The following is a 21,521-nucleotide window of genomic DNA, read 5'->3' on the forward strand; positions in this document are numbered from 1 at the left end:
TCCCTCCTTGGTTTTGGAAAGTTTTGTTATGGTATTGGTTTTTTGTTTGTTTTTAGAGAAAGAACTTAACGTTGGGTGGGTGGGTAGGGAGGGGGAACAGATATGGAAGGACTTTGGGGAGGAAAGAATATCATCAAAATATATTTATATTTAAAAATTGTTTAAAATAATAAGATATATAAAAAATAATGAAATCATAGCTTAACTTAGTTTTGTCCCTTTCTATGCCTTAAAGAGAAGTTTAACATGACAGTCAGTTCCATGAGCACACCAAGCATAGGAATATAAGGTAGCCTTTGTGAACAGGACTTTAAAAACTGGAGAGTGTTTCCAGGCATGGGTGGTGCAAGGCTTTAAACCCAGCACTCAGGAGGCAGGGAGGCAGAAGTAGGCTGATCTCTGAGTTCTAGGCCAGTCTGGTCTACAAATTGAGTTCCATGACAGCCAGGGCAGAGAAACTCTGCCTCGAAAAACAAAAACAAATGAACATCGTGAGGAGTGTGATGAGTTTTGTAGAGATAAGGGCAGCCTATGCTTAGTTAGCTTAAAACACAGAACACAGACAGGAGAGCAACGGTTGTCTGGCCCTTACTGCAGACTTTCATTTCTTATAGTGTGAATTAGTCAGGGATCTATATTATAGTATGATTCCAGTAATTGAAATTCAGCTCTTGGAATACAGAACCTGAACCATGAAAACACCTTGTATATCTTCTTTATACATCTTAGAGATATAATTATATTTTAATGAATGAAAATTTATATATTTAAAATTTTCAGACTAAGCTAACCTCAAACCCGTTATATAGTCAAGCATGACACCTCGAACTCCTAATTATCCTGACTCCAACTCTCAAAGGACACGTCAGTTGCACCATACCTGGTATATGCCATTTTGGGGAGGAAAGCTAGGGCTGCTGTATGCCAGGCACACACATGTAAATATAACTCAAGACAAATGAAACAAGTTCTTGGAAAATTATCTTGATTGGAATCAAAAAATATCAAAACAGATTCTATTTCTTTTAAATATTGCAGCTCCTCACAGTTTTGATGGAGGGATGTTGGTTTGTTAGCTTGAACACCATTCGATTTTTTTGTGAAGAGGCTGGCTGAAGATATGAGAGAGAAAGTGACGTACCTTTTCTTGATACTGCCTCCGTGAAGAGTCCAAAGACTGAATCAGAGCTGTGGCATGGCCAACAAACATAGCATAGCAGGTGGCCCCCACAATCATGCTGAGCATGGTAATCCAGAGGTCGGACATACTGACGGGCGCTTGGGCGCCATAGCCAATGCACAGCATGTGACTCATTGCCTTGAAGAGTGCGTAGGAATATTGCTTTCCCCAAGAGTCGTTCTGAAAGGTGAGAGAAAAGAAAATGAACTGAGCCAATAGGATACTAAAAGGAAAAATAAGTGCGACTTAGCCACAGAAGCACTGGAAAACAACACGTATACCTAACTTCCTACTGGATGCTGAGCAAATGACTCAATTAAGTTCAAGTCTGATCTATCAAGATAAAACAGAAATAGCATCATTTTTAGTGCATACACTCCCAGTCAGTTTTACGTTGACTGTTTTTAAAAAGTAGAATTCCAGTTGAGAAAATTGTAGAAGTGTCATAATAACCCTGTTCAGAATAAATGTTGAGTCTTGTTTAAGGTTTCAAGGGAATCATAATTCTCTAGTAACTGTATTTGCAACTGTAAAATGTAGCAGGTGGGCCTAAGCATAAGAATCCCAATACAAGAATTTTTGTCAATACTATATATCTCAGGTTTCATGAATGCAACTTCATATATATATGTGTGTGTGTGTGTGTGTGTGTGTGTGTGTGTGTGTGTGTGTGTATACATATGTGTGTGGTCTTTAATATTTCTGTGTTTTATAAATAAAAAACAAGAATGTTTTGGAAATGCGGTCATAACTTGGTTGACATTCTAAAAATCCCCAAAGTTAGCTTGTGTTAATTATGACTTGCAAATTTCTGGTGCAATTTCAAAATCTTATTCCAATTTCAATTTTACAGAAAAAAACTTGTTAAGTATGTTTTCTCTTGCACAAATTTTAAGCATCGTGTTTGTATGTTTTGTCATTCTGAGACTGGGGTCTTGTTATATAACAAATATGGCATACTGTTTAGGAGTGCAAGTGTGGGCCACCATGACCATCTTAAATTCAAATGCCTTTCAAAGCTTGTCCACCTCCCTAGATCAAGGCTTACATTATTTATGAGGACAACTATAAAATGAAAATGATCGATCACTAATTCAAACCCAACAGAAAAATGCTAAGGACAATAAAATATGAAGACTTTTCCTTTACCCTATTTTATTATTAACAAAATGAGGTAATAATAACTGATGAATAACTTAAGACCTTGTAAGCTATAAAATTGATTTTTGGGTCACGGTGATATAAAATACAATGAACATTTATATGTTAATCTTGACTGACTAGTTTTCAGTGTTCTTCTGCAAATTATTTCTTAGGCTAGCACAATATATACAACATTTAGCTCCATCCTCAAAAATAACATTCATAGTGACATCAGTTGCTTTTGGCTAATGCAAGATCACAAATATATTTTCATATCTTTTTTAATTTTGCAAAGACAATCTTTTGGTTGATACAGTTGTTCCTGGAGCTATTAAAAATGTTTCCTGGGCTGTGAGAACATTAGAATGGATTTTTAATACATTACTTTACAATGTAAATTTTGGTACATCTGTTGTTGATGATTCACATAGAATGTTTTTTTTATTAATACTTAACACCATAGAAATCAGTCTTATACTTGTCTGAGTTGGAATTTTTAATTGTACTTTTGTATTTTGAAATGATTATAGCTACATGGAGGTGCCAAGAGCAGGGAGCCCAAGCATTCTTCGGTCAGCTTCCTCAGTAGTTCGGTCTTCAAACCAATTGTTACCGACATAAATACAATACAGAAATGGACATAAATACACTACAATGACCTCATTGGTGTACTTGCTTGTTTAGTTCCATAAAATATTATTACATATGTAGGTTCATGTGTTTATCAGAGCAGTCAAGACATGGAGCAGTTCTACCACAGGGATCACATCTTTGCTGTTACACTGAATTTAATGTTAATCTATGCAATGGCATTTTAATATTCTCTCTGACATTTCCTGTAACTTATCAAGGTTATGAAAGAAGCCAGAGGTAGTTACAGGACTTTTTTTTTTTTTTTTACAGTTCTAAATGTCTGTTTATGCACCCTATTATTTTCTGTTTGGTCACAGGAAAAGTTTACCCAAAATTGCAGTTCTTGGCAGTGATTTGTTCATCTAAAGCTTCATATGAAAATAGAGTGCTATTTTCTGTAAAGTGTGATACTCTTTAAAATTAATTTGCTTTTCTAAGTTTGTGGATATTTGTTTGGTGCTGTTCCAGCAAATTTCAAAACTGGACATGAAAACTTCTAGATGTGATGGTTGCACTTTGCATTTAAAAACCTTTACTTTTATAATGGTTTACCTGAGTGTAGCGGCATACCTAGGATACTATTTGTGCAGAGTAGGAGCATCTAGAATGGGCAAGTAAGCTTCTTACCATGAGTAAGTACCCTAACTACAGGCACCTTTAGCTTTTCTTGTGGCTGCTATTGCTACCTCTGTTTAAGCTGCAACTGTTTCTCCTACTGACCTGGAACATTGATGGCTTAGCCATGTTGGAGACATGCATAAGATGCCACATTGTTGATTCATGTCTATATGCATCTTGTTGTTCCAGCTGATGGTCATCTGCATAGCATCCCATACCTGCTGTGTGTGTGCCTGTGTGTGTGTGTGTGTGTGTGTGCTATTTCTGCTCTATAGGATAATCTATAGTGTATGTTTCCAGTAGATTTTACTGAAAATATAAAAATTCTAACAGAAAATTATTGATAATTTTAAGATGACAGCAGTAAACATTAACAACATTCAAGTTCTTTTCAGAGTGAGACAGTAGACAATTTCAATATCCATGGCAAGAAAATTATTCTTGTACAAATTAACCTCAAATACAAGGATTTTCAAAAGCTATTAAAATATAATGAACAAATATATAGTGTATGATTTTCATAGCTTTCACCAAATATGTTTGTTTTAAAAAATGGAATTGGATGAGATTTAAGAAGCCACACCCAGAAGAGTTGAAACACAATGTGCTTTGTGGCAAATAAAACATTTAACAGAAAGAGTTAGGGTTCTCAATGACACTTTTTATTTACTGATGAAGTAAAGTCAGGCTGTGATATTAAATTATCCAAATCAGAGATTACAAATGTAAAAGTTTACACATGCAAGGGTTAAAAAAATCAGCTGATTTTAAGACAAGATACTTATCTATATATTTGTTTGGTTATCTGTGCCAATAGTATATTAGACCCACATGAAATTTTTACTTTGTAGAAATATTCCTTATTATGTCAAGAACATGTCAAGGAGGTTCTCAAAGTATACATATTTCACAAAGAAGAAACACTTAGATATGCCAAGACAAGAAGCACACATTCAAAAGGCAAGACAGTATATTCAATGAAAAGTCTTGAACATGCCCTTTCTTTTAAAATAAATTATATTCATGAAATTTCAGTTATACCAATAAACCAAAAATTAATTCATTGTAAACCATACTACCAAACAAAGGCTTTTAGCTATGTGTCAAATAGCAACTAGGACCCATTCTTTTGTTTCATAAAGCCTTAAACCTATTTCATGTTCACACACAATTTCAATCTTTAACCTGTAGCATGCCAAGTGTTGTCTGGTGGGTACTAGCCATCACATGTGCCTGAATCTGTCCCCACACCAGGGCAGGAACCCTATCTTGGGCCTCTAGAAACAGTGTGCATTTAAAAGCTGTATGATTCAACAGAGGCATTAAACAGTGTTCTTTTCAATGAATGAGATCGACAATCACTAAAATTTATAGATGAATATTAAATGCCATGCAGAGTGTTACTTCTGTCACAAGACAAAAATTTTGTTAAGGCACCTGGAGATATTTAAATGGAAGGGGAAAATTAAAATGTCCAAGGAAGTTTCCAGTCAAAAGGCACGTTTGTTTTGGTTTTGCTGTTTTTTGAAACAGTTTTTTTTTTCCCTGTGTTTCCCTCACTGTCCTTGACCTCACTCTGTAGATTAGGTTGGCCTCATAGAAATCCTCCTACCTCTGTCTCCTGAGTGCTGGGGTTAAAGTTGTCCATTACCATTCAGGACCTAAAAGGAACTTTAATTTTATTTGTATCATTTATTTCTTGGCTTTCATGGGTGGCAGTATAGAATGCTGGGATGCTGGAAAGGAAAATCTAAGTCTTTCTTTCTCTCTTCTTCTCTTCATATTTTTATTTTTGTTTTATTATTTTTCTTTGAGTGTATGAGGTCTTTCTATGTAGCACTGCCTGTCCTAGAACTTTCAGGCTGGCCTGAAACTCACTGAGATCCTTCTGAGTGTTTCCTGAGTGCTAGGATTAAGGCCATGTGTCACCACACTTGTCATGTCTATTTCTTAATACACACACACACACACACACACACACACACACACACACACACACACACACATACACATACACACACATATATATATATACACACATGCATACGTGCACACACACACACACACACACACAACAAATGGGTAGGATTAAATATATATCCTCTGAAGTTTCTTACTTATCAAATCACATTCAACTTTTCTACTCATTGCATTTTCTACATATATTCTCTTTCTCTTCACTTATATTTCCCAGAAAATCAGTTATAGAGCTCTTTGTATCTTTTCCCATATTCATGTAAACATTCACACAGACACACACAAACACACACACACAAACATACACACACATATACACACCATGAGTCAGCACTTATTCTTTACAAAAATAGATAACACACACATCTCTGCGTACTATTTGTATCACACAAAACTCCTTCCAAATGATCTACTAGTCACATAACTATATACCAGTCCATTGTTGTTCATGGCATAGTTAATTCTTTTGTGTTTTAGATTTTGCTACTCTAAACTATTCTACAATAAAAATTTTGTCACTCTATATATTTTCTGTCAAATAAATTCTGAGGAACAAGTTTGTTGGTTCAAAAAGCATTCTTTCAGTTTGATTTTTCAACTTATTTATCAGAATGACTAAAAATAGCAGCTTTGTTCCAAAATAAGACATAGAAATACACTCAAAACTTACGTATTTTTCTTTCATTTTCCTGAATATGGAACCTCAGGGGATACTGATACACTTTTCAGCTGAACTTTAGCTTCAGAGACGACACTCTTGGTTTGTCTTTCTAAAGTCACAAACTTCTCTGAGGAGTCTTCCCCTAACGTTGGAAAACTTGCATAGCATTGATGGTACTTCAGAGTAACACAGTCATTATGGAAAACAGTGCAAAGATCTCTCCAAAATTTAAAATTATAACTTCTATATGAGCTATCAGCCTCACTACTGGGTGTGCATTAAAGGCAGTAAAGTCAGCATGAAGAGTGTTTACACTTTTTTCCCTGTGGCATTACGCACGGTTGCTACAAAATGAAAAGAACCCCAGTGTCCATTACCTGATGAATAAAGAGAATGTAGCAGAAATATATCTATTATCCACCAATGAGGTGAGACATATCCTGTCATTTATGAAAGCAATGGTAGTGATTAAAAAAGTTACAGTAAATGAAAAAAATCAGATGCAAAAAGACAAGCATTATATAATCTCACTCATAAATGAGACCTAAAAGATACTGTTTTTATGGAAGTTGAGAGTAGCATGTAGTATGACAGTCCTAGTAGGGAAGGTGATAAATGAGTAGTAGGTTATTATTTGATAGAAACAATTATTATTAGATAGATATTATTAGATTGATACAAGGGACGATGGTGTGCTTTTGTACAATAATAAACAATGCACTGTACTTTTATAGAAGCTAGAAAGGATTTTGAATATTTTTAATTGTAAAATGTGCTTGGGAAGATAATTATGCTTAAATTGACTTAGAATATATATTTGTCAAAATATGACATGGTAATATGTTAATATATGAAATTTCTGTAATTTTGTATATTGATCAAAATGTTAAATAAAAATTGTTCTGTATATTTTCTTAATATATGTTGTGGTAGTTTTCCAGCTTCAGTGTATTCCTTTACAAATTCGAGTATGTCTGTGTTATAACTATAATGTCAATTGCAGTGGCATTTTATTTATTTTATTATATACTCAAGGCAAGTACACTATTCAATCCCAAGCAGAAATTGAGGTGAGTAACTCTGTAAGGGATCTCATTAAGACCATGAGTTAACTGGTAAAAACATGGATATTTAATGGTGGGTATAGGACAAAAGTGGTATATAGACAAAAAGTATGATTGAGAACAGTCACAGAATGCTTACAGTTCACATGCACACAGTTGCATAGAACCTTGTCTATTATTAGGAGACCTGAGGGAATTGGGGATTGTCTTTGAAGAGGATTGTTGGACCTTGGCTCTTTGTCCTTTTTCTTCTGTTTCTTGGCCATTAAATGAAGAATTTTGCTCAGCCAAACCCCTTCATAATGCATTTCCATAACAGAGACCCAAACCCTGGGGACAGTTAGTACCAGTACCTCTAACTTTGTCAGCCCAAAGAAGCCAGTTTGCTATGTAATTATATGACAGTATTCTCAGGGAAGGATGATTAAGAAATCTTTCCCCAAACAAGAACAAAAATAATTACCTGGCCCAAAATTGGAACAAGGATGAACATAGTGAGTGAAGATTGTGAAGAGGAAAGTAGATTAACCAGAGGACAATGGCAGATACAGAAAGATTAATTGAATGTATGCTTTTATTTTGTTTCATTTTATTTTTTGTGTTCTTTTCCTTTTATTACAAATAGATTCTTTTCTCATACAGTGCATCTTGATTACAGTTTCCCCTCCCAGTATACTCCTCCCAGTCTCTCCTTCTCTCCTCTCTGGATTCACTTGCTACTGGTCTCTCATTAGAAAAGAACAGACTTCTAGAGAAACAACCAAAAATGACACAAGAAAATATACTAAGATGAAGCAAAAACCATCATGCCAAAATTGGACATGAAAACCCAACAGGAGGAAAAGAATCCCAAGATCAGGCACAAGAGTCGCAGACCCATTCATTCTCATGCGCAGGAGCCCCTTGAAACCAAACCCTGCATGTCTAAAAAAATATCAATAAAATGACCCCTAATGATATTCTGCTATACTCATAGACTAGTGCCTTATTCAGTCATCATCAGAGAAGCTTCCTCTGGCAGCAGATGGGGACAGATGCAGAAACCAGCAGCCAAATATTACATGGAGAAGGAGTCTAAATAGGAGGTCTCCATTAAATCCCTCCCATCTGAGCTCAGGGAATCAAGGAAGAGGAGTGGAAAGAGTGTAAGAGCCAAAGGAGATGGTGGACACTAGGAGAACAAGACAATCTGAATCAGCTAAGCAAGATACGTATGAGTTCACAGACTGAAGCAGCAAGCACAGGGTCTACAGGGATCTGCAACTGGTTCTCTTCTCTGCATTATATCCATTAGCTCAGTATTTTTACAGGAGTCCTGATTATGAAAACAAGTGGGTTTCTGACTCCTGTGCCTGCTCTTGGGACTCTAGTTCTTCTGTTGGATTGCTATGTCCAAGTTTTATATGATAGCTTTTGCTTCATCTTTTTATATTTTATTTGTCATGTTTGGTTGTTATCTCTTAGAAGCCTGTTCCTTTCTAATGAGAGATAGAAAGGGAGAGGATCCAGAGGGGAGGGGAGGGGGGAAGTATTGGGTAGAGTAGGGGGAGGAGAAACTATAATCAGGATATATTGTATGAGAAAAGAATCTTCTTCAATAAAAAATAATTTCCTTTATAACTTAATGAAGTCAAGGGGTGTTATCACAGGACAGAAGAGTAACCAGGATTGGATCTCAGTCTATAGTTCAAATGTCCTTGAATTTACTAGGAAGTCTAAACTGCCCTTGAACTCTGAACCACCTTCACTAGAGCTCTGGTTTTTATTTGTTTGTTTGATTGATTAATTGATTTGTTGTTGTTTATTTCTTTGTTTTTTTGAGACAAGCTTTCTCTATCTACCCTAGCTGTCCTGGAACTCAACTATGTAGACCAGGCTGGCTTCTAAATTACAGAGGTTCACCTGCCTCTGCCTCCTGAGTGCTGGGATTAAAGACCTACACAGTTTTGCGCAGGCTCTAGAGTTCTGAGATTAAAGGCTCCCGTGACTGTTCTAGCCAAAGGTGTTATTCTTTCCATCACTTGACAAATAGTTAACAATGGGCAGGATTCAAAAATGGCCTATTTGAAATCACAAATTTGTAAGAGGAAGAAGCAATACGCATTATATATATATATGTATGCATATATATGCATATATATTATGTATGCATATATAATTTTTCTTTGTATGTGTGAGTGTGGGGTGTATGCCATAGCAGACATGTGGAGTTCAAGGTCAGGGGACAAATTGTAAAAGTGAATTCTTTCCTTCCACTGTATATATACTGGGCATTGAATTCAAAATTTAGGTTTGGCAAATGCCTTTGCCCACTGAGTCCAAGAACTAATATTGGAATAGATGTAGTTTAGTGCTAGAGAACAGACTACAATTGTCAAACTCTACTGTTCTTCTTTTTCTAGGTAGACTACATTTATAATTTTAGACAAAGCATTAAGGATAAAATATAAATGATCAGCATAAATATCATATGCATTGGAAAATTAAAATGAAATAAAGGGTATGTAAATAAAGGATACTTAGAAACCAAGACTGTGTGAATCCAGGTATATGTTTTTATATAAAAGTTATCATTAGTTTTATTATGCATTTTATCTCTTTTTATCTTTTAAAAATTACCATACTACACTTTATCCTACATTGATAATAATACAATGTAACAGGAGATTGTATATTTAATGCAAATAGTACAAACATTTCTAAGTTACATATAATTTGAATCTAATGAAAGTAAACAAATAATTTGCCTGTGTGATAATTTAATCAAGGTTACCGCTTCTTCATTTTAGTAAAAATTATTCAACAATGTTCCTTACAGATAATTTTGTATTGTTTATTCTATTTACTTAATTAACAAAATTAAGTTTTATTATTATAAAAATAAACTTAATTAATTAATTAATTAATCTATTAATGAATAATTACATTGATGATAATTTGTAGGATGAAATATCACTCAGATATAGAGTGTTTAGTAGTATGCATAAGGCCAAATGTTCTAACTCCAGAGCCAAACTCACTATTTCCTTCTCTCTATATATACATGTATCTATGTCTATATCTATGTTTATATTTCTATTTACATATAGAGATACAATATGCAATATATATTGTATATATACACATAGTAAGAATATATATGTGTGTATATACACACATATATATTTACCAATTCCACCTGAGAATTTTCCCAGAGAAGTAATTTATTTTAATAATTATCTAATTTAACACAAAATATTTTCTAGGCATTTTCTGAAGATTCTCTAAATTTTTGCTAAATTAGGACAACATAAATTGCAAAGAAAAGAATATGAATGCTTATTATAGAGTGTTGTAGACCTTATGACATATAACAATCTAAGTCATATTCAGCTACTTTAGTCTCAAACACAAAACAAAACTTCCAGCCCAACCACTTTTGTAGAAACTACAAATTCATTACTATAAAGGGCTAAATATTCCTTTATTAAATACCCGAATTAATTGTTTTTATAATTTGTAAACAAGTATCAGTATAAATAGTCTAAGTAAATCAAATCTCAGGACAATCTGAAATACAGTTTACAGAGAGTGGCACACAAAGAATCTGAGGGTTAATTGTGATGGAACTAAGGCACGAGGTGTAGCGTGAGTTCAGTGAGCAAGCCTAAGGCATTTTGATCAGTGTGTTCAGTCTGTGTCTGCTCTCATTATTATTCTACCTCTTTTTGAGATAGAAGGCAGATGGTTGTATCAGGGAATTCTTATGACAAGACATAGAACAGAGCATATTTTTCCAGAGAGTGACAAGTAGTGTAGCAAAGCTGGTTACTGATTCCTAAGAGTGACTGTTCAGTTGAATATGTCATCATTTTACTTTCTCTATACCTGTGATTATAGTCAGGGCAGGAAATGTTCAGTCTTCTTCAGTTTCACAGTGCTAGTGGAGGGCAACCATGAATTTACATGGGGACTGTAATTGTACAACAAGTAGTGGCAGAAATAGAATTATAACTGCCTTCAAATGTAAATTTGATTTTTCTGTTTGGTTAGTATTTCTCTAGAATCATTAGATTGATAAATCTGTAACAAATCAAAGCAATAATCCCACTAAAGAAATGTCTACCTTAGGTGGAAAGTTCATTTTATAACCTTTTACTACTAGTATGTCACTAGAGAGTGAGATCCACTTAAAAGTGGTCAACTGAATTTGCAGTGTTCTTTGGTCAGAATATGTGTGAACTCATTTCCAATGAAACTGGGGGAGCACTCCAGTCCATGTTGGCTATAAATTTAAAATGAAAATAGCCAAAGAACACTTCTGTTAAGATATTTGTGTTTGAAGACCAGTTTTATTCAGTCATAAAGAAGAATGAAATTCTGCCATTTGAGGTAAGATATCTAAAACAAGAGCTCCAGTATGATAAGTATAGATTAGCATGTTAAGTGAAATAAGCTAGACTTCAATAAATAGCTATGTTTTCTCTCATTTGTGAAATCTGGAAGATAAATATACTCTATGATGGGGGAAAATGGATCACTAAGCTGAGTAGAAAGACCAGTGGGAGAAGAAAAGTAGGAGAAAGATATAGTAAAAGGCTGCACTGAATATGGATTAAATGCAAAGATACATATGAATCAAAATGTCAACATGAAATAGTAAAATTATTTATTACTTATTAAAATTAAAATTACTTATTTTCTATGATAATAAAAATTTTATAAAAATGTATTAAACAAATTACATATAAATAAACATACTTATATGTGTGTGTTTGTGTGTGTGTGTGTGTGTGTGTGTGTGTGTGTGTGTGTGCACACACACACGCTCCTCATGATACAGGCCCATGCAAAACAAATGCACAGACTGTCTAAGAAAAAAGGCATGATAAGAAATTTTAGAAAATAGTATTTTATGTCATATTATGACTCACAATGTGCTTGATATATAACATTAGTCCTGTGTTTTAAGTGCACTAGTAAATAAATTAGTTCCCTCAACTTAAACAAATGAAGGATGTTTCTTAGTTTCTTTAATTTGTCTTTGTATTGTTGAGGTCAATTCCCCTATTTTCAAATTGATTTGTTTGAATATTTCAAAATAATTTACTTGCCATTTTAGTAATAACACTTTTAATGACATCAAATACATAATCAGAGTTTTCAGTTAGAAAGCTGATTTTTCATATATTAATGCTAGGAACTGCTTACAGATATTTGAATTTCCTGTCAACTCTTTGTATTTTTGGAGGGTCAATATGATTTAATAAGGTATAAACCTGTTGTTAAATAACCAAATTATTATTTTTATTATTTCCATAAAGAGTAATGTCAAGCCATTTTAAGGATTCGTTCCTATGTGTTTATCAATAGAAGTTCTGCACCTCATACACAGTTTTTCTCTGCACTTTGACCATTTGTGGTTTTCTGTAATGATCTCTGTATACTATAAAAAGAAATTTCTTTGATAAGAGGTGCAAGCTATGCTCATAGGTGAGTATAAGGGTGAGTTTTCAGAACACAAGGAACTCTGCAGGAGAGTGGAAAGACTGTAAGAGCCAGAGGCAAGGGAGTCTGCTGTGCACCACAGGAAATCATGATACTTAGGCAATATGGTTGCTTAAACAAGACCTGGAAAATGATACCAGTGTACATGCCAGTGTGGGTGGGGGAAATCTCATGGTGATCCACCTCTGATTAAGAGCTACAGGAAGTTAATGATTGCCAAAAGGGAAAGAATTAATCCTCCCCTGGGAATGAACCCACTAATTTGTTTTTGAATACTAAGTAGTCAGATCTAAAACACATACATATGAGCAACACTACATAGAATCAATAAATTATATATATATTGTATGTATATATACATAAATACAAAAAAAAAAAAAAAAAACATATATATATATATATATATATATATATATATATATATATGAAAAAGAGAGCATAAGTTTGAAAGGGAGTTGGGGGACATGGGAGGCATTGAAGGGAGAAGAGGGAGGGGAATATAATGTATAAACTATTTGTATGTAAGGTACTAACAATTAATTTAATTGAGTTAAAAAATAATAAATTGAAATCCCTAGCCAGGCCACACTCTCTAATCTGTTTTCATCTACTTTGTGTATTTTCATGATATGGAAAATTTCAAAACAGTTTATTTCTACCACATATAATGCTTCTGTACCCCAAAAAATATGCTTGTGAAAACAGAGCTGACATAATTTTATTGTTTACTAAAAATGAATCTAGAGAATGTCTGTTCATTGTTGAGGGAGGTTCTTAGTAAAACAGTATATGAACTTTTTTAAAAGTTTGTTTTCAGAAGGGTTGGGTGGCACATGCCCATCCTAGCACTTCTGACTGAGTTTCAGGGGAGCTTACAACACAAGATGACCCCAAGGTCGGGCAGGTTTCAAAGCAAGGTTATTTCTCACTAAAATCAAGAAGGAAAAAAGTGGGTGTAGGAGCTTGTTTTTCCCTTGTTTCTTGGTCAATTAATCCCTTGCATTCGTTGTGTGCTATTTCTGCTTTCAATAATGATGATAAAATGCAAAGTTTACAGTAACTAGATTTATAAATTAAAAATTAATGATGCTTAGGATCATGGATATTTTTGTCAAATTTACTTTAATGTTGTACATTATGTTAGGAAAAATTAAAGCCGATCAAAATGTGGTTTGTCCATTAACCCAAATTTTTATACTAAGAATTCAATAACACTACTTATAAAATTGTTTCAAGATTGAGAATTATTTTAATTATTTATAGTGATTACCCTATTATAATTATCTTTTAAAACAATAAAAATATTTTTGTGGCTACTTCTTTCTACATGTAAATTGAAGAAAATATATTTTACGAATAAGTATTTGTAAATATATTTTATGGGTATATATATATGAATATAAATATATAAGAAGGCACAATGGAAGATACATATACTTTGTGCAATGCTTTAGTACACCTTATTGTCCCTTTTAAATAAATGAATGAAGCCTAACCTTAGAGGAATTAAGAAATTTTCTCAAAGCCACCCAATTGTAGGTGCCATTTCAAAAAAAAAGTTATGTCTGAACCATAGTACAAAATTCCTCTTTGAGCCATCATAAGTATTTATTTCAGAATGATTTTTCACTAATAGGGTTATAATGCATGGCTTTCATGCATTTAAAATTAATGTTATTATCATGTATATGCTTGCATGCATGTCACTGTGCACATGTGGAGTTCTGGGGACAGTTTTGTGGAGTCCATCATCTCGTTCCATTTTACATGGGTTCTAAAAACCAAACTCACTGATAGGCCTGCCTGTATTTCAAATGCCTTCACCCTCCGTGTCATCTCACCAGGCCAATTTTGATTCATTTTGAGATCATTACCATATCACAGAAAATCTTTAGAATTCCTGTTTAAATTTACCCAGTTCTAGGGGATCTGACACCATCATCTGGCCTTTGTGGGCACCATGCCCACCCTCATGGTGAACATACATATATTCAGTCATGATGCTCATACAAATAAAATTAATAAATCTAAAGAAATGTTTAAGACAGTTTGACTGTACAAACCATACATTAATTTCACATTATCTTATTGACTAACTTGTCTCGTTGGATTCCTGTTATCTCCACTTGTCCCAAGTTTTAGACAAGAACAGCTTATCCTGTTATAAGAATTCTTCTCAGCCAGGAAGTGGTGGAACACATCTTTAATCCTAGCACTCTGGAGGCAGAGGTAGGCAGATCTCTGAATTCTGAGTTATAGGCAAAGCTGGTCTAAACATTGAGTTTCAGGACAGCCAGGGCTACAAGGAGAAACCCTGCCTTAGGGAAAAACAACAAAAATTTTTTTTTTCTTTTAAAGAAATTGTGGCCTTGGACTCTACCCTACTGAGTATAGAAGGTGTAAAAGGTACAGGAAGCTGAGTCAGTCTGAAACACTAATTGATAATGTGTGCCTTTCTCAAACTGGGGCAAAGTAAAATGAGCAATGATATCTCATTAAGTGTTTATTTTCAAAGACTCTTAAAATTATTTTAAAATTATGTCTATATATGTGGGCCTGCAAATGGGTCATGTGCATATAAATGCAGGTGCCCAGGGTGTCTGTAGGTATCAGTTCATGAGATGAAGTTAAAATAATGAAAGCCACAGGCTGTGGGACATAGAAACATGTTATATAAAACTAGCTATGCACATATGTGTATTTAGTTTGTGTGTGTGCGCGCCTTTGCATGCCATGGCAACCACATAGGAAGGTCAAAGGACAATTGGAGGAGCCAGTTCTCCACTTCCATCCTGTGGGTCCTGCGAATCAAACTCAGCTTGTCAAACTTCAGCCAGCATCTCTCCCTACTGACCACTGAGCACTTTCAATTTAATAACCTAAAATTAAAGAAATTTGTTTTATTAATTTAGCTAGTTTTAAAGCCAAGTAGTTTGATGAGGATGAATATTATAATGGTATATATAATCCTATATATCATAATAATATACTAATGGTAATTAGTATATTATCATTTGGAGTTGTTATTGTTGAATGGTTTAGATCTACTCATATGATGTTTGTACGTGTTGATCATGATGAAGTGCAAAAGGAAATAAGCAAAATGAAAATAAAGATCCACAAGTATTTTTGAATTTTGGTTGAGCTGGGGTGTCATATTCTTGTTTGAGCTCTACTACTGGACTCCAGTATGTAACACAAGCTGGTCTTGTACTCATCCTAATGGCTCAGCCTCCTGAGTACTGGGATTGTAGTAATCAGCCATCAAATCAGGTCAGCAATTCTACCTCTAGGCTCAAATTTCATTTCTTAATAAGTAAAGCTTGTGCCTGCTACACCAATGAATCAGGATAGTTAAGCATTAGGTCAATCCTCTGATACTAGTTTTCCATTATTATACCATGAAATATATTAAGTGTATACTTCGTTAACATCAATGTTACCAGATGCAGAAACAAGTCATTAGATGGCATTGCTAGATAATTTGGAGACTAGTCCATTTATATGTGAGACCACACAATATGGGGATAATTTGGATTTTTATGCAAAAAAAACATAAAAGGCTGACACATACAAAGCCTGTTGATTTAAGGGCAAATAATAATAAGCTTTCTGTCTTCCACGTAATATAGTTCTACAAGTGAAAAGCTAAATTTACTGATGGTATTTGTGCATTCGTTTAATCATGCATTTGTGCATGATTGAGTTTAATCCATATGCATATGTTAGTACTTTCTGCTGCTATACTCAATTCTGACCTTTTCACGAATACATGTCATGAGAAATTACTAAAATCTCATTTCGGATATGGGCATAACACAGAAAACAAACCATAGCAAAAACAGTTTTGTAACAGGCTTTCTTTTGGGCCACCAACCAGCCCCAAATCATGACACAGAGACTTATTATTAGTTATGAATGCTTGGCCTTAGCTTGTGCTTGTACCACACTAGCTTTTTTATTTTGTTTTGTTTTTCAAGACAGGTTTCTCTGTGTAGTTTTGGTGCCTGTCCTGGATCTCACTCTGTAGACCAGGCTGGCCTCGAACTCACAGAGATCCACTTGGCCCTGCCTCTTGAGTGCTGGGATTAAAGGCATGCACCACTGCTGCCCAGCCCCACTAACTCTTGTACCTCACTTTAACCTGTTTCTCTTTATCTAATGTTTTGCCTTGGGGCTTTTTAACCTTCTTTCATTCTGTATGTCATACTCCATGTCTGTCTGGTGGACGTCTCCCTCTCTTTCCTCCTCATTCTCTTCCACCTTCTCTGTTTTCTCCTCCTACTTATTCCCTCTGCCCACCAGCCCTGACTATACCTCTACTGCCTAGCTCTTGGCCATTCAGCTTTTTATTAGACCAATCAGGTGCCTTAGATAACACATCTCTACATTGTTAATCAAATGCAGCATAAACAAATGTAACATACCTTTACATAGTTAAAGTAATGTTCCACAACACAATTTTATATGAGAGTATACACTTACTTAAAAATTAGTCACTTTATTGAAGCATATATACATAATATAGCTTTTCTTTTGTCACTATAAAAATATACTTTCACCTGTTACTAGTTCTGAAACTCCAACCCAGCAAAGTTACAATTTTCTCTTAACATTTAACATATCCTTCTGACTTGACAGCTTGTCACAAAATTCCCTGCTTTTTCATTTTCTGTCTGGATTTACCACTGGGCTTTGCTCATTCTACCAGAGCTAAGAAGTGACACTGAAAATGAAATAAAATACTGATCCAACAATTTTGCCAATACACTTATAGAAAGTTGAAATTATAAAGGATATGGGCAAATATCTGCTATATTCATTATTTGAGAAAACTGAATTTTCTATTATAAGATAACAGTATCAAAAAGTGCATATATAAAATATATTCAGATATTTCAACTTCATTTACTCTAATATAGAAAAATGTAACATTGTTACTTGTTCTAAGTCCCATATGGTTTGTCTATGAATTCTATGGTATATAAATAGAACCCAAAAGTCATGTCTTTATGGTTTTGCTAGTATTATTTCCATAATAATGATCATAACCACAAGCAAAAATATCAAGTGTGGTTTATATAAGTCTCTTACATCATTTTAGATCTTATGATTATTACAATAGCCTAATAGTAGCTAGAACAAATTTCAGTATCTTCATCTTACAAGTGATGACACAATTTTGGGTTTTATTGACTTGCCCCCACTGTAAGAATAATATCTCTCCCATAGATCTCTGGCTTACTGGCTAAAGGCACAACATATTTTAGGAAGCACCATGATTGGTATTTTGTGTCTTGCTCAAATAAAGGTGTTTAAGAAGAAAAACAAACCATGGTCTGCATAAGTGTTATCATTTTGACAATTGTATTGTACGTCTAATTATTATTAAGTGATACTTGTGTGAAACTGTATGTCACTCACTGTCATTTATGTACCCACCATTGCCCTAATGACATCAGTTCCTACCACTAATTCATGAGATTTGTATTTAATAAAGTTGAAAATTGTGTAGAAACATTTCCCTTATGTCAAAATCTCTTCAATCTCAAGTTAAAAGATGAATTGTCAGTTACAATTGCTTATGGAAAAATATTTTAAGGGATCATTCTAACAGCTGAGTAATAGTTATATAAACCACCAACAATATATACTACTAAATTTTAAAGGCATCACCTTAAGTGGCACACAAGCAGAAAAACCTTCAGCAACAAGTCATTTCCAGTTGGTAAATTGCTTATGCATTCTAAGAGATAAGCCAAGAGAATACTCTCCTGTGTAAGGTGGTGAGAGAAGACAGAATGGATTGAGCACTTAGCTATTTTTAGAAGCCTAACCCCCAACTTAAAGCTCTTATCCTGTGATGCGACTCAGCGTGTTCTGTGTATTCTTAGTAGGTAATGCTTCTGTTTCAGCATTCCTCAGAGAATGATCTGTTTTGACATCTAAGTCCACATAAGCCTTATATAAATGTAACCTTTATGATTTATAGAATCTTTGATCCCATGAACAATTCCACAGAAAATTCTAACACCAAATAGTAGAGGAGGCAAAATTAAATTAATGGAATCATGTTATGATAGCTCTCTCGTGTGTGTGTGTGTGTGTGTGTGTGTGTGTGTGTGTGTGTGTGTGTGTGTGTTTATGAGAGAGAGATATACAAATAGTAGGGAGAAGGAGAAGGAAGGAAGGAAGGAAGGAAGGAAGGAAGGAAGGAAGGAAGGAAGGAAGGAAGGAAGGAAGGAAGGAAGGAAGGAATTTCTTATAAGAATTTAAAAGTTCAAATAGCTTCTCTCAGTCACATCCTTGAATGCACATGAGACTCATCTTGTCTTGAAGTATGTAGCAAATAAGTACAGAAAGAAGAATACTTAAAACAAAATCTGTTTCCTTAAAAAAAAAAGTATTACTTCTGATTCTACAAGCATACAAGGCTGGTAAAATGGTGATTCATGCATAATTCCCATTGTCAATGAGCTCCTTTAGATTCTCAAAAATCAGAACAAAAATGCATGGGCAAAATGTTGCATTTGACCTATGGCATTAATATCCTGAAAAAAATAATGTGAAGTTGCTTCCCACTGAATGCTAGGCTAGTCCTTTTGAAATAGGCACAATGAGGATGCTCTAGCTGCTTTCTTATATAAGAAGGAAAGTAGCATTTTTTACTTTGAAGAAATCATAATGTTCACAGAAGTTCTGATGGTAAGAGAAGGTAACAGGAAGATATAAGACAGTTCAACTGATATTATATTTCATTGATTGGGCATTGTTTCTCAAGATTTTTTTCAATGATCACAGAAGTGGAGGACTATTCAATTCTCCTATAGAATTATTTGCTTCCAATTCTACTGTTACTCGAGTCAAGATTCTCCACTTTGGGAACAAGGCATGACAATCAGCATTTCCTGAGGCAAACACACACTTAATACAACTCTTGTAGAAGACTAAGCAGAAGCACCTTAATAAGATGGAATTCTAAATTTGATGCTTAGTAAATTTTCATTAAGGAACACACAGATCACAAATATATCAATTCTTAGTTCCTCAGTATGGAAGGAAATAGCATTGTGGCTTCCAGGCACAGTTATGAGTGCCTTAATAATTAACAGCATGTATTCCTCAGTCCAGAAGAAGCAGTCAGGGAAGGAAGTAAACATTCAATAATTTCTCCTGTGCATTACTTTCATGGTTTTCCCAAGCTACTTCTGAAACGATTTAGTTGTTCCAATGATTCAATAGTCTTTTATCTTCACATTTCTTTAACTACTATAGACCTTGGTTAATAAAATCATCTGTATATTTCTATTTGAGTGTATGCATATATCCACCCCAGGCTGGCCTAGAAGAGATGTAGCTTAATGAGTTCCCTTAAGACCAACCAACAAGCTTGCCTCAAGTTATATTAAAAATGAGGCAGAAACAGCAATACGATTTGGAGAGCTGAATGAGTACCAACTCTCCAATTTGAGAATAAGACAAAGAATAGCTCTTGATGTTTTCTTTATACCTTGTTATAAAGGACTTAAAATCATCTCTATTGATTCTCTTTCTTTCAGGCAGGAAAGACATTAGAATGAATGGTAATGTCCCTGTAAGACCAATATCGATACATCTGTACATTAGGCTTAAGTAAGCTTTCAAATGCTTTCACATTCCAGAAGCTTCACAGTTGACTCCAACAGTGTCAATAGGGTGTGCATGATGGAGATAAACACAAAAAAAGAAAGAACATGAGGTGTAGCACGAATTTTAAAAGGTCTTATTTAAAAAAATGGAGCTAGATAGTAGAGTGAATTCTGAAAGATCAGAGAAGCTGAACAAGCCACAGCCACCTCACCTCATCAACTTCTCAGCCAATCCTGTTTCCTCAGACTAAAAGCCTCTGAGTCTTCATGTGAATTGATCTCAGCTGAACTGCTGCTAAAAGCTTAAAAGCCTCTAGTTCCTGGTCCTCATGCCTTATATACCTTTCTGCTTCCTGCCATCACTTCCTGGGATTAAAGGCATGCGTCTTTCCCAAGCAAGACATGAGACTCAAGTCCTGGGATTAAAGGTGTGTGTCACCATGCCTGACTGTTTCCAGTGTGGCCTTGCACTCACAGAGGCCCAGATAGCACGTGTGCCCCCATTTTCTGGCCTCTAATCTAGTGGCTGTTTTGTTCTCTGACCTCAGATAAGTTTATTAGGGTACACAATAAATCAATCACAATGACGATCATTCTAGTTGTTATTCTTTATGGCAAAAAATTAAATGACATAAAATTGAAAGTAAATAACAGGTTCCAACTAAAACTCTACTGAGTAGTCTAAGAGTGTAGCCATCAGACTACAGTTGCTTTTGGATGACCTTGGCTTGTCTTATTTTATCACTGGAAATATAATGTATGGCTAAAATGATTAGTAGCTCATACAATTGTTTTCTCTCTATACCTTATGGCAAATTTTGGTGGAAAATGATAATTGAAAGTTGATATAAGGTAAAAAAAAAATCAGATGGACATGGTTCCATCTTGGGAACAGTAGCATTTCTGGAAACATAGAGTAGAAAATGACTACTTCCAATAAAATATACATGTGATATTATTAGCATTATTGTCATTAGTTGGTTCTTCACAATGAAAGTAGCTCAATCTTCCTGTGGTTACAATTATACATGCCAATTCAAAGATACTCAGGTTGGTTTCTGATACATATTCATGTTTTGTTAGCAACACCATTGAGGAATAAATTGTTTAATCAGAATATGTGCACTATG

The 21,521-nt window shown here is 34.5% G+C and overlaps 1 protein-coding gene across 1 annotated transcript in view; it reads right to left on the reverse strand.

Moving 5' to 3' along the window:
* Nucleotides 1-21,521, reverse strand: part of Hcn1 (hyperpolarization activated cyclic nucleotide gated potassium channel 1) — a 384,202-nt gene that overhangs the window by 100,331 nt on the left and 262,350 nt on the right. Inside the window, exon 4 of the mRNA XM_028885374.2 lies at nt 1,142-1,360. Within this exon, the coding sequence (XP_028741207.1) occupies nt 1,142-1,360 (219 nt within the window). The remainder of the gene's footprint in view (nt 1-1,141; nt 1,361-21,521) is intronic.

Source organism: Peromyscus leucopus, chromosome 11 (genome assembly GCF_004664715.2).
Source record: "Peromyscus leucopus breed LL Stock chromosome 11, UCI_PerLeu_2.1, whole genome shotgun sequence".
NCBI classification, from domain to species: Eukaryota; Metazoa; Chordata; class Mammalia; order Rodentia; family Cricetidae; genus Peromyscus; species Peromyscus leucopus.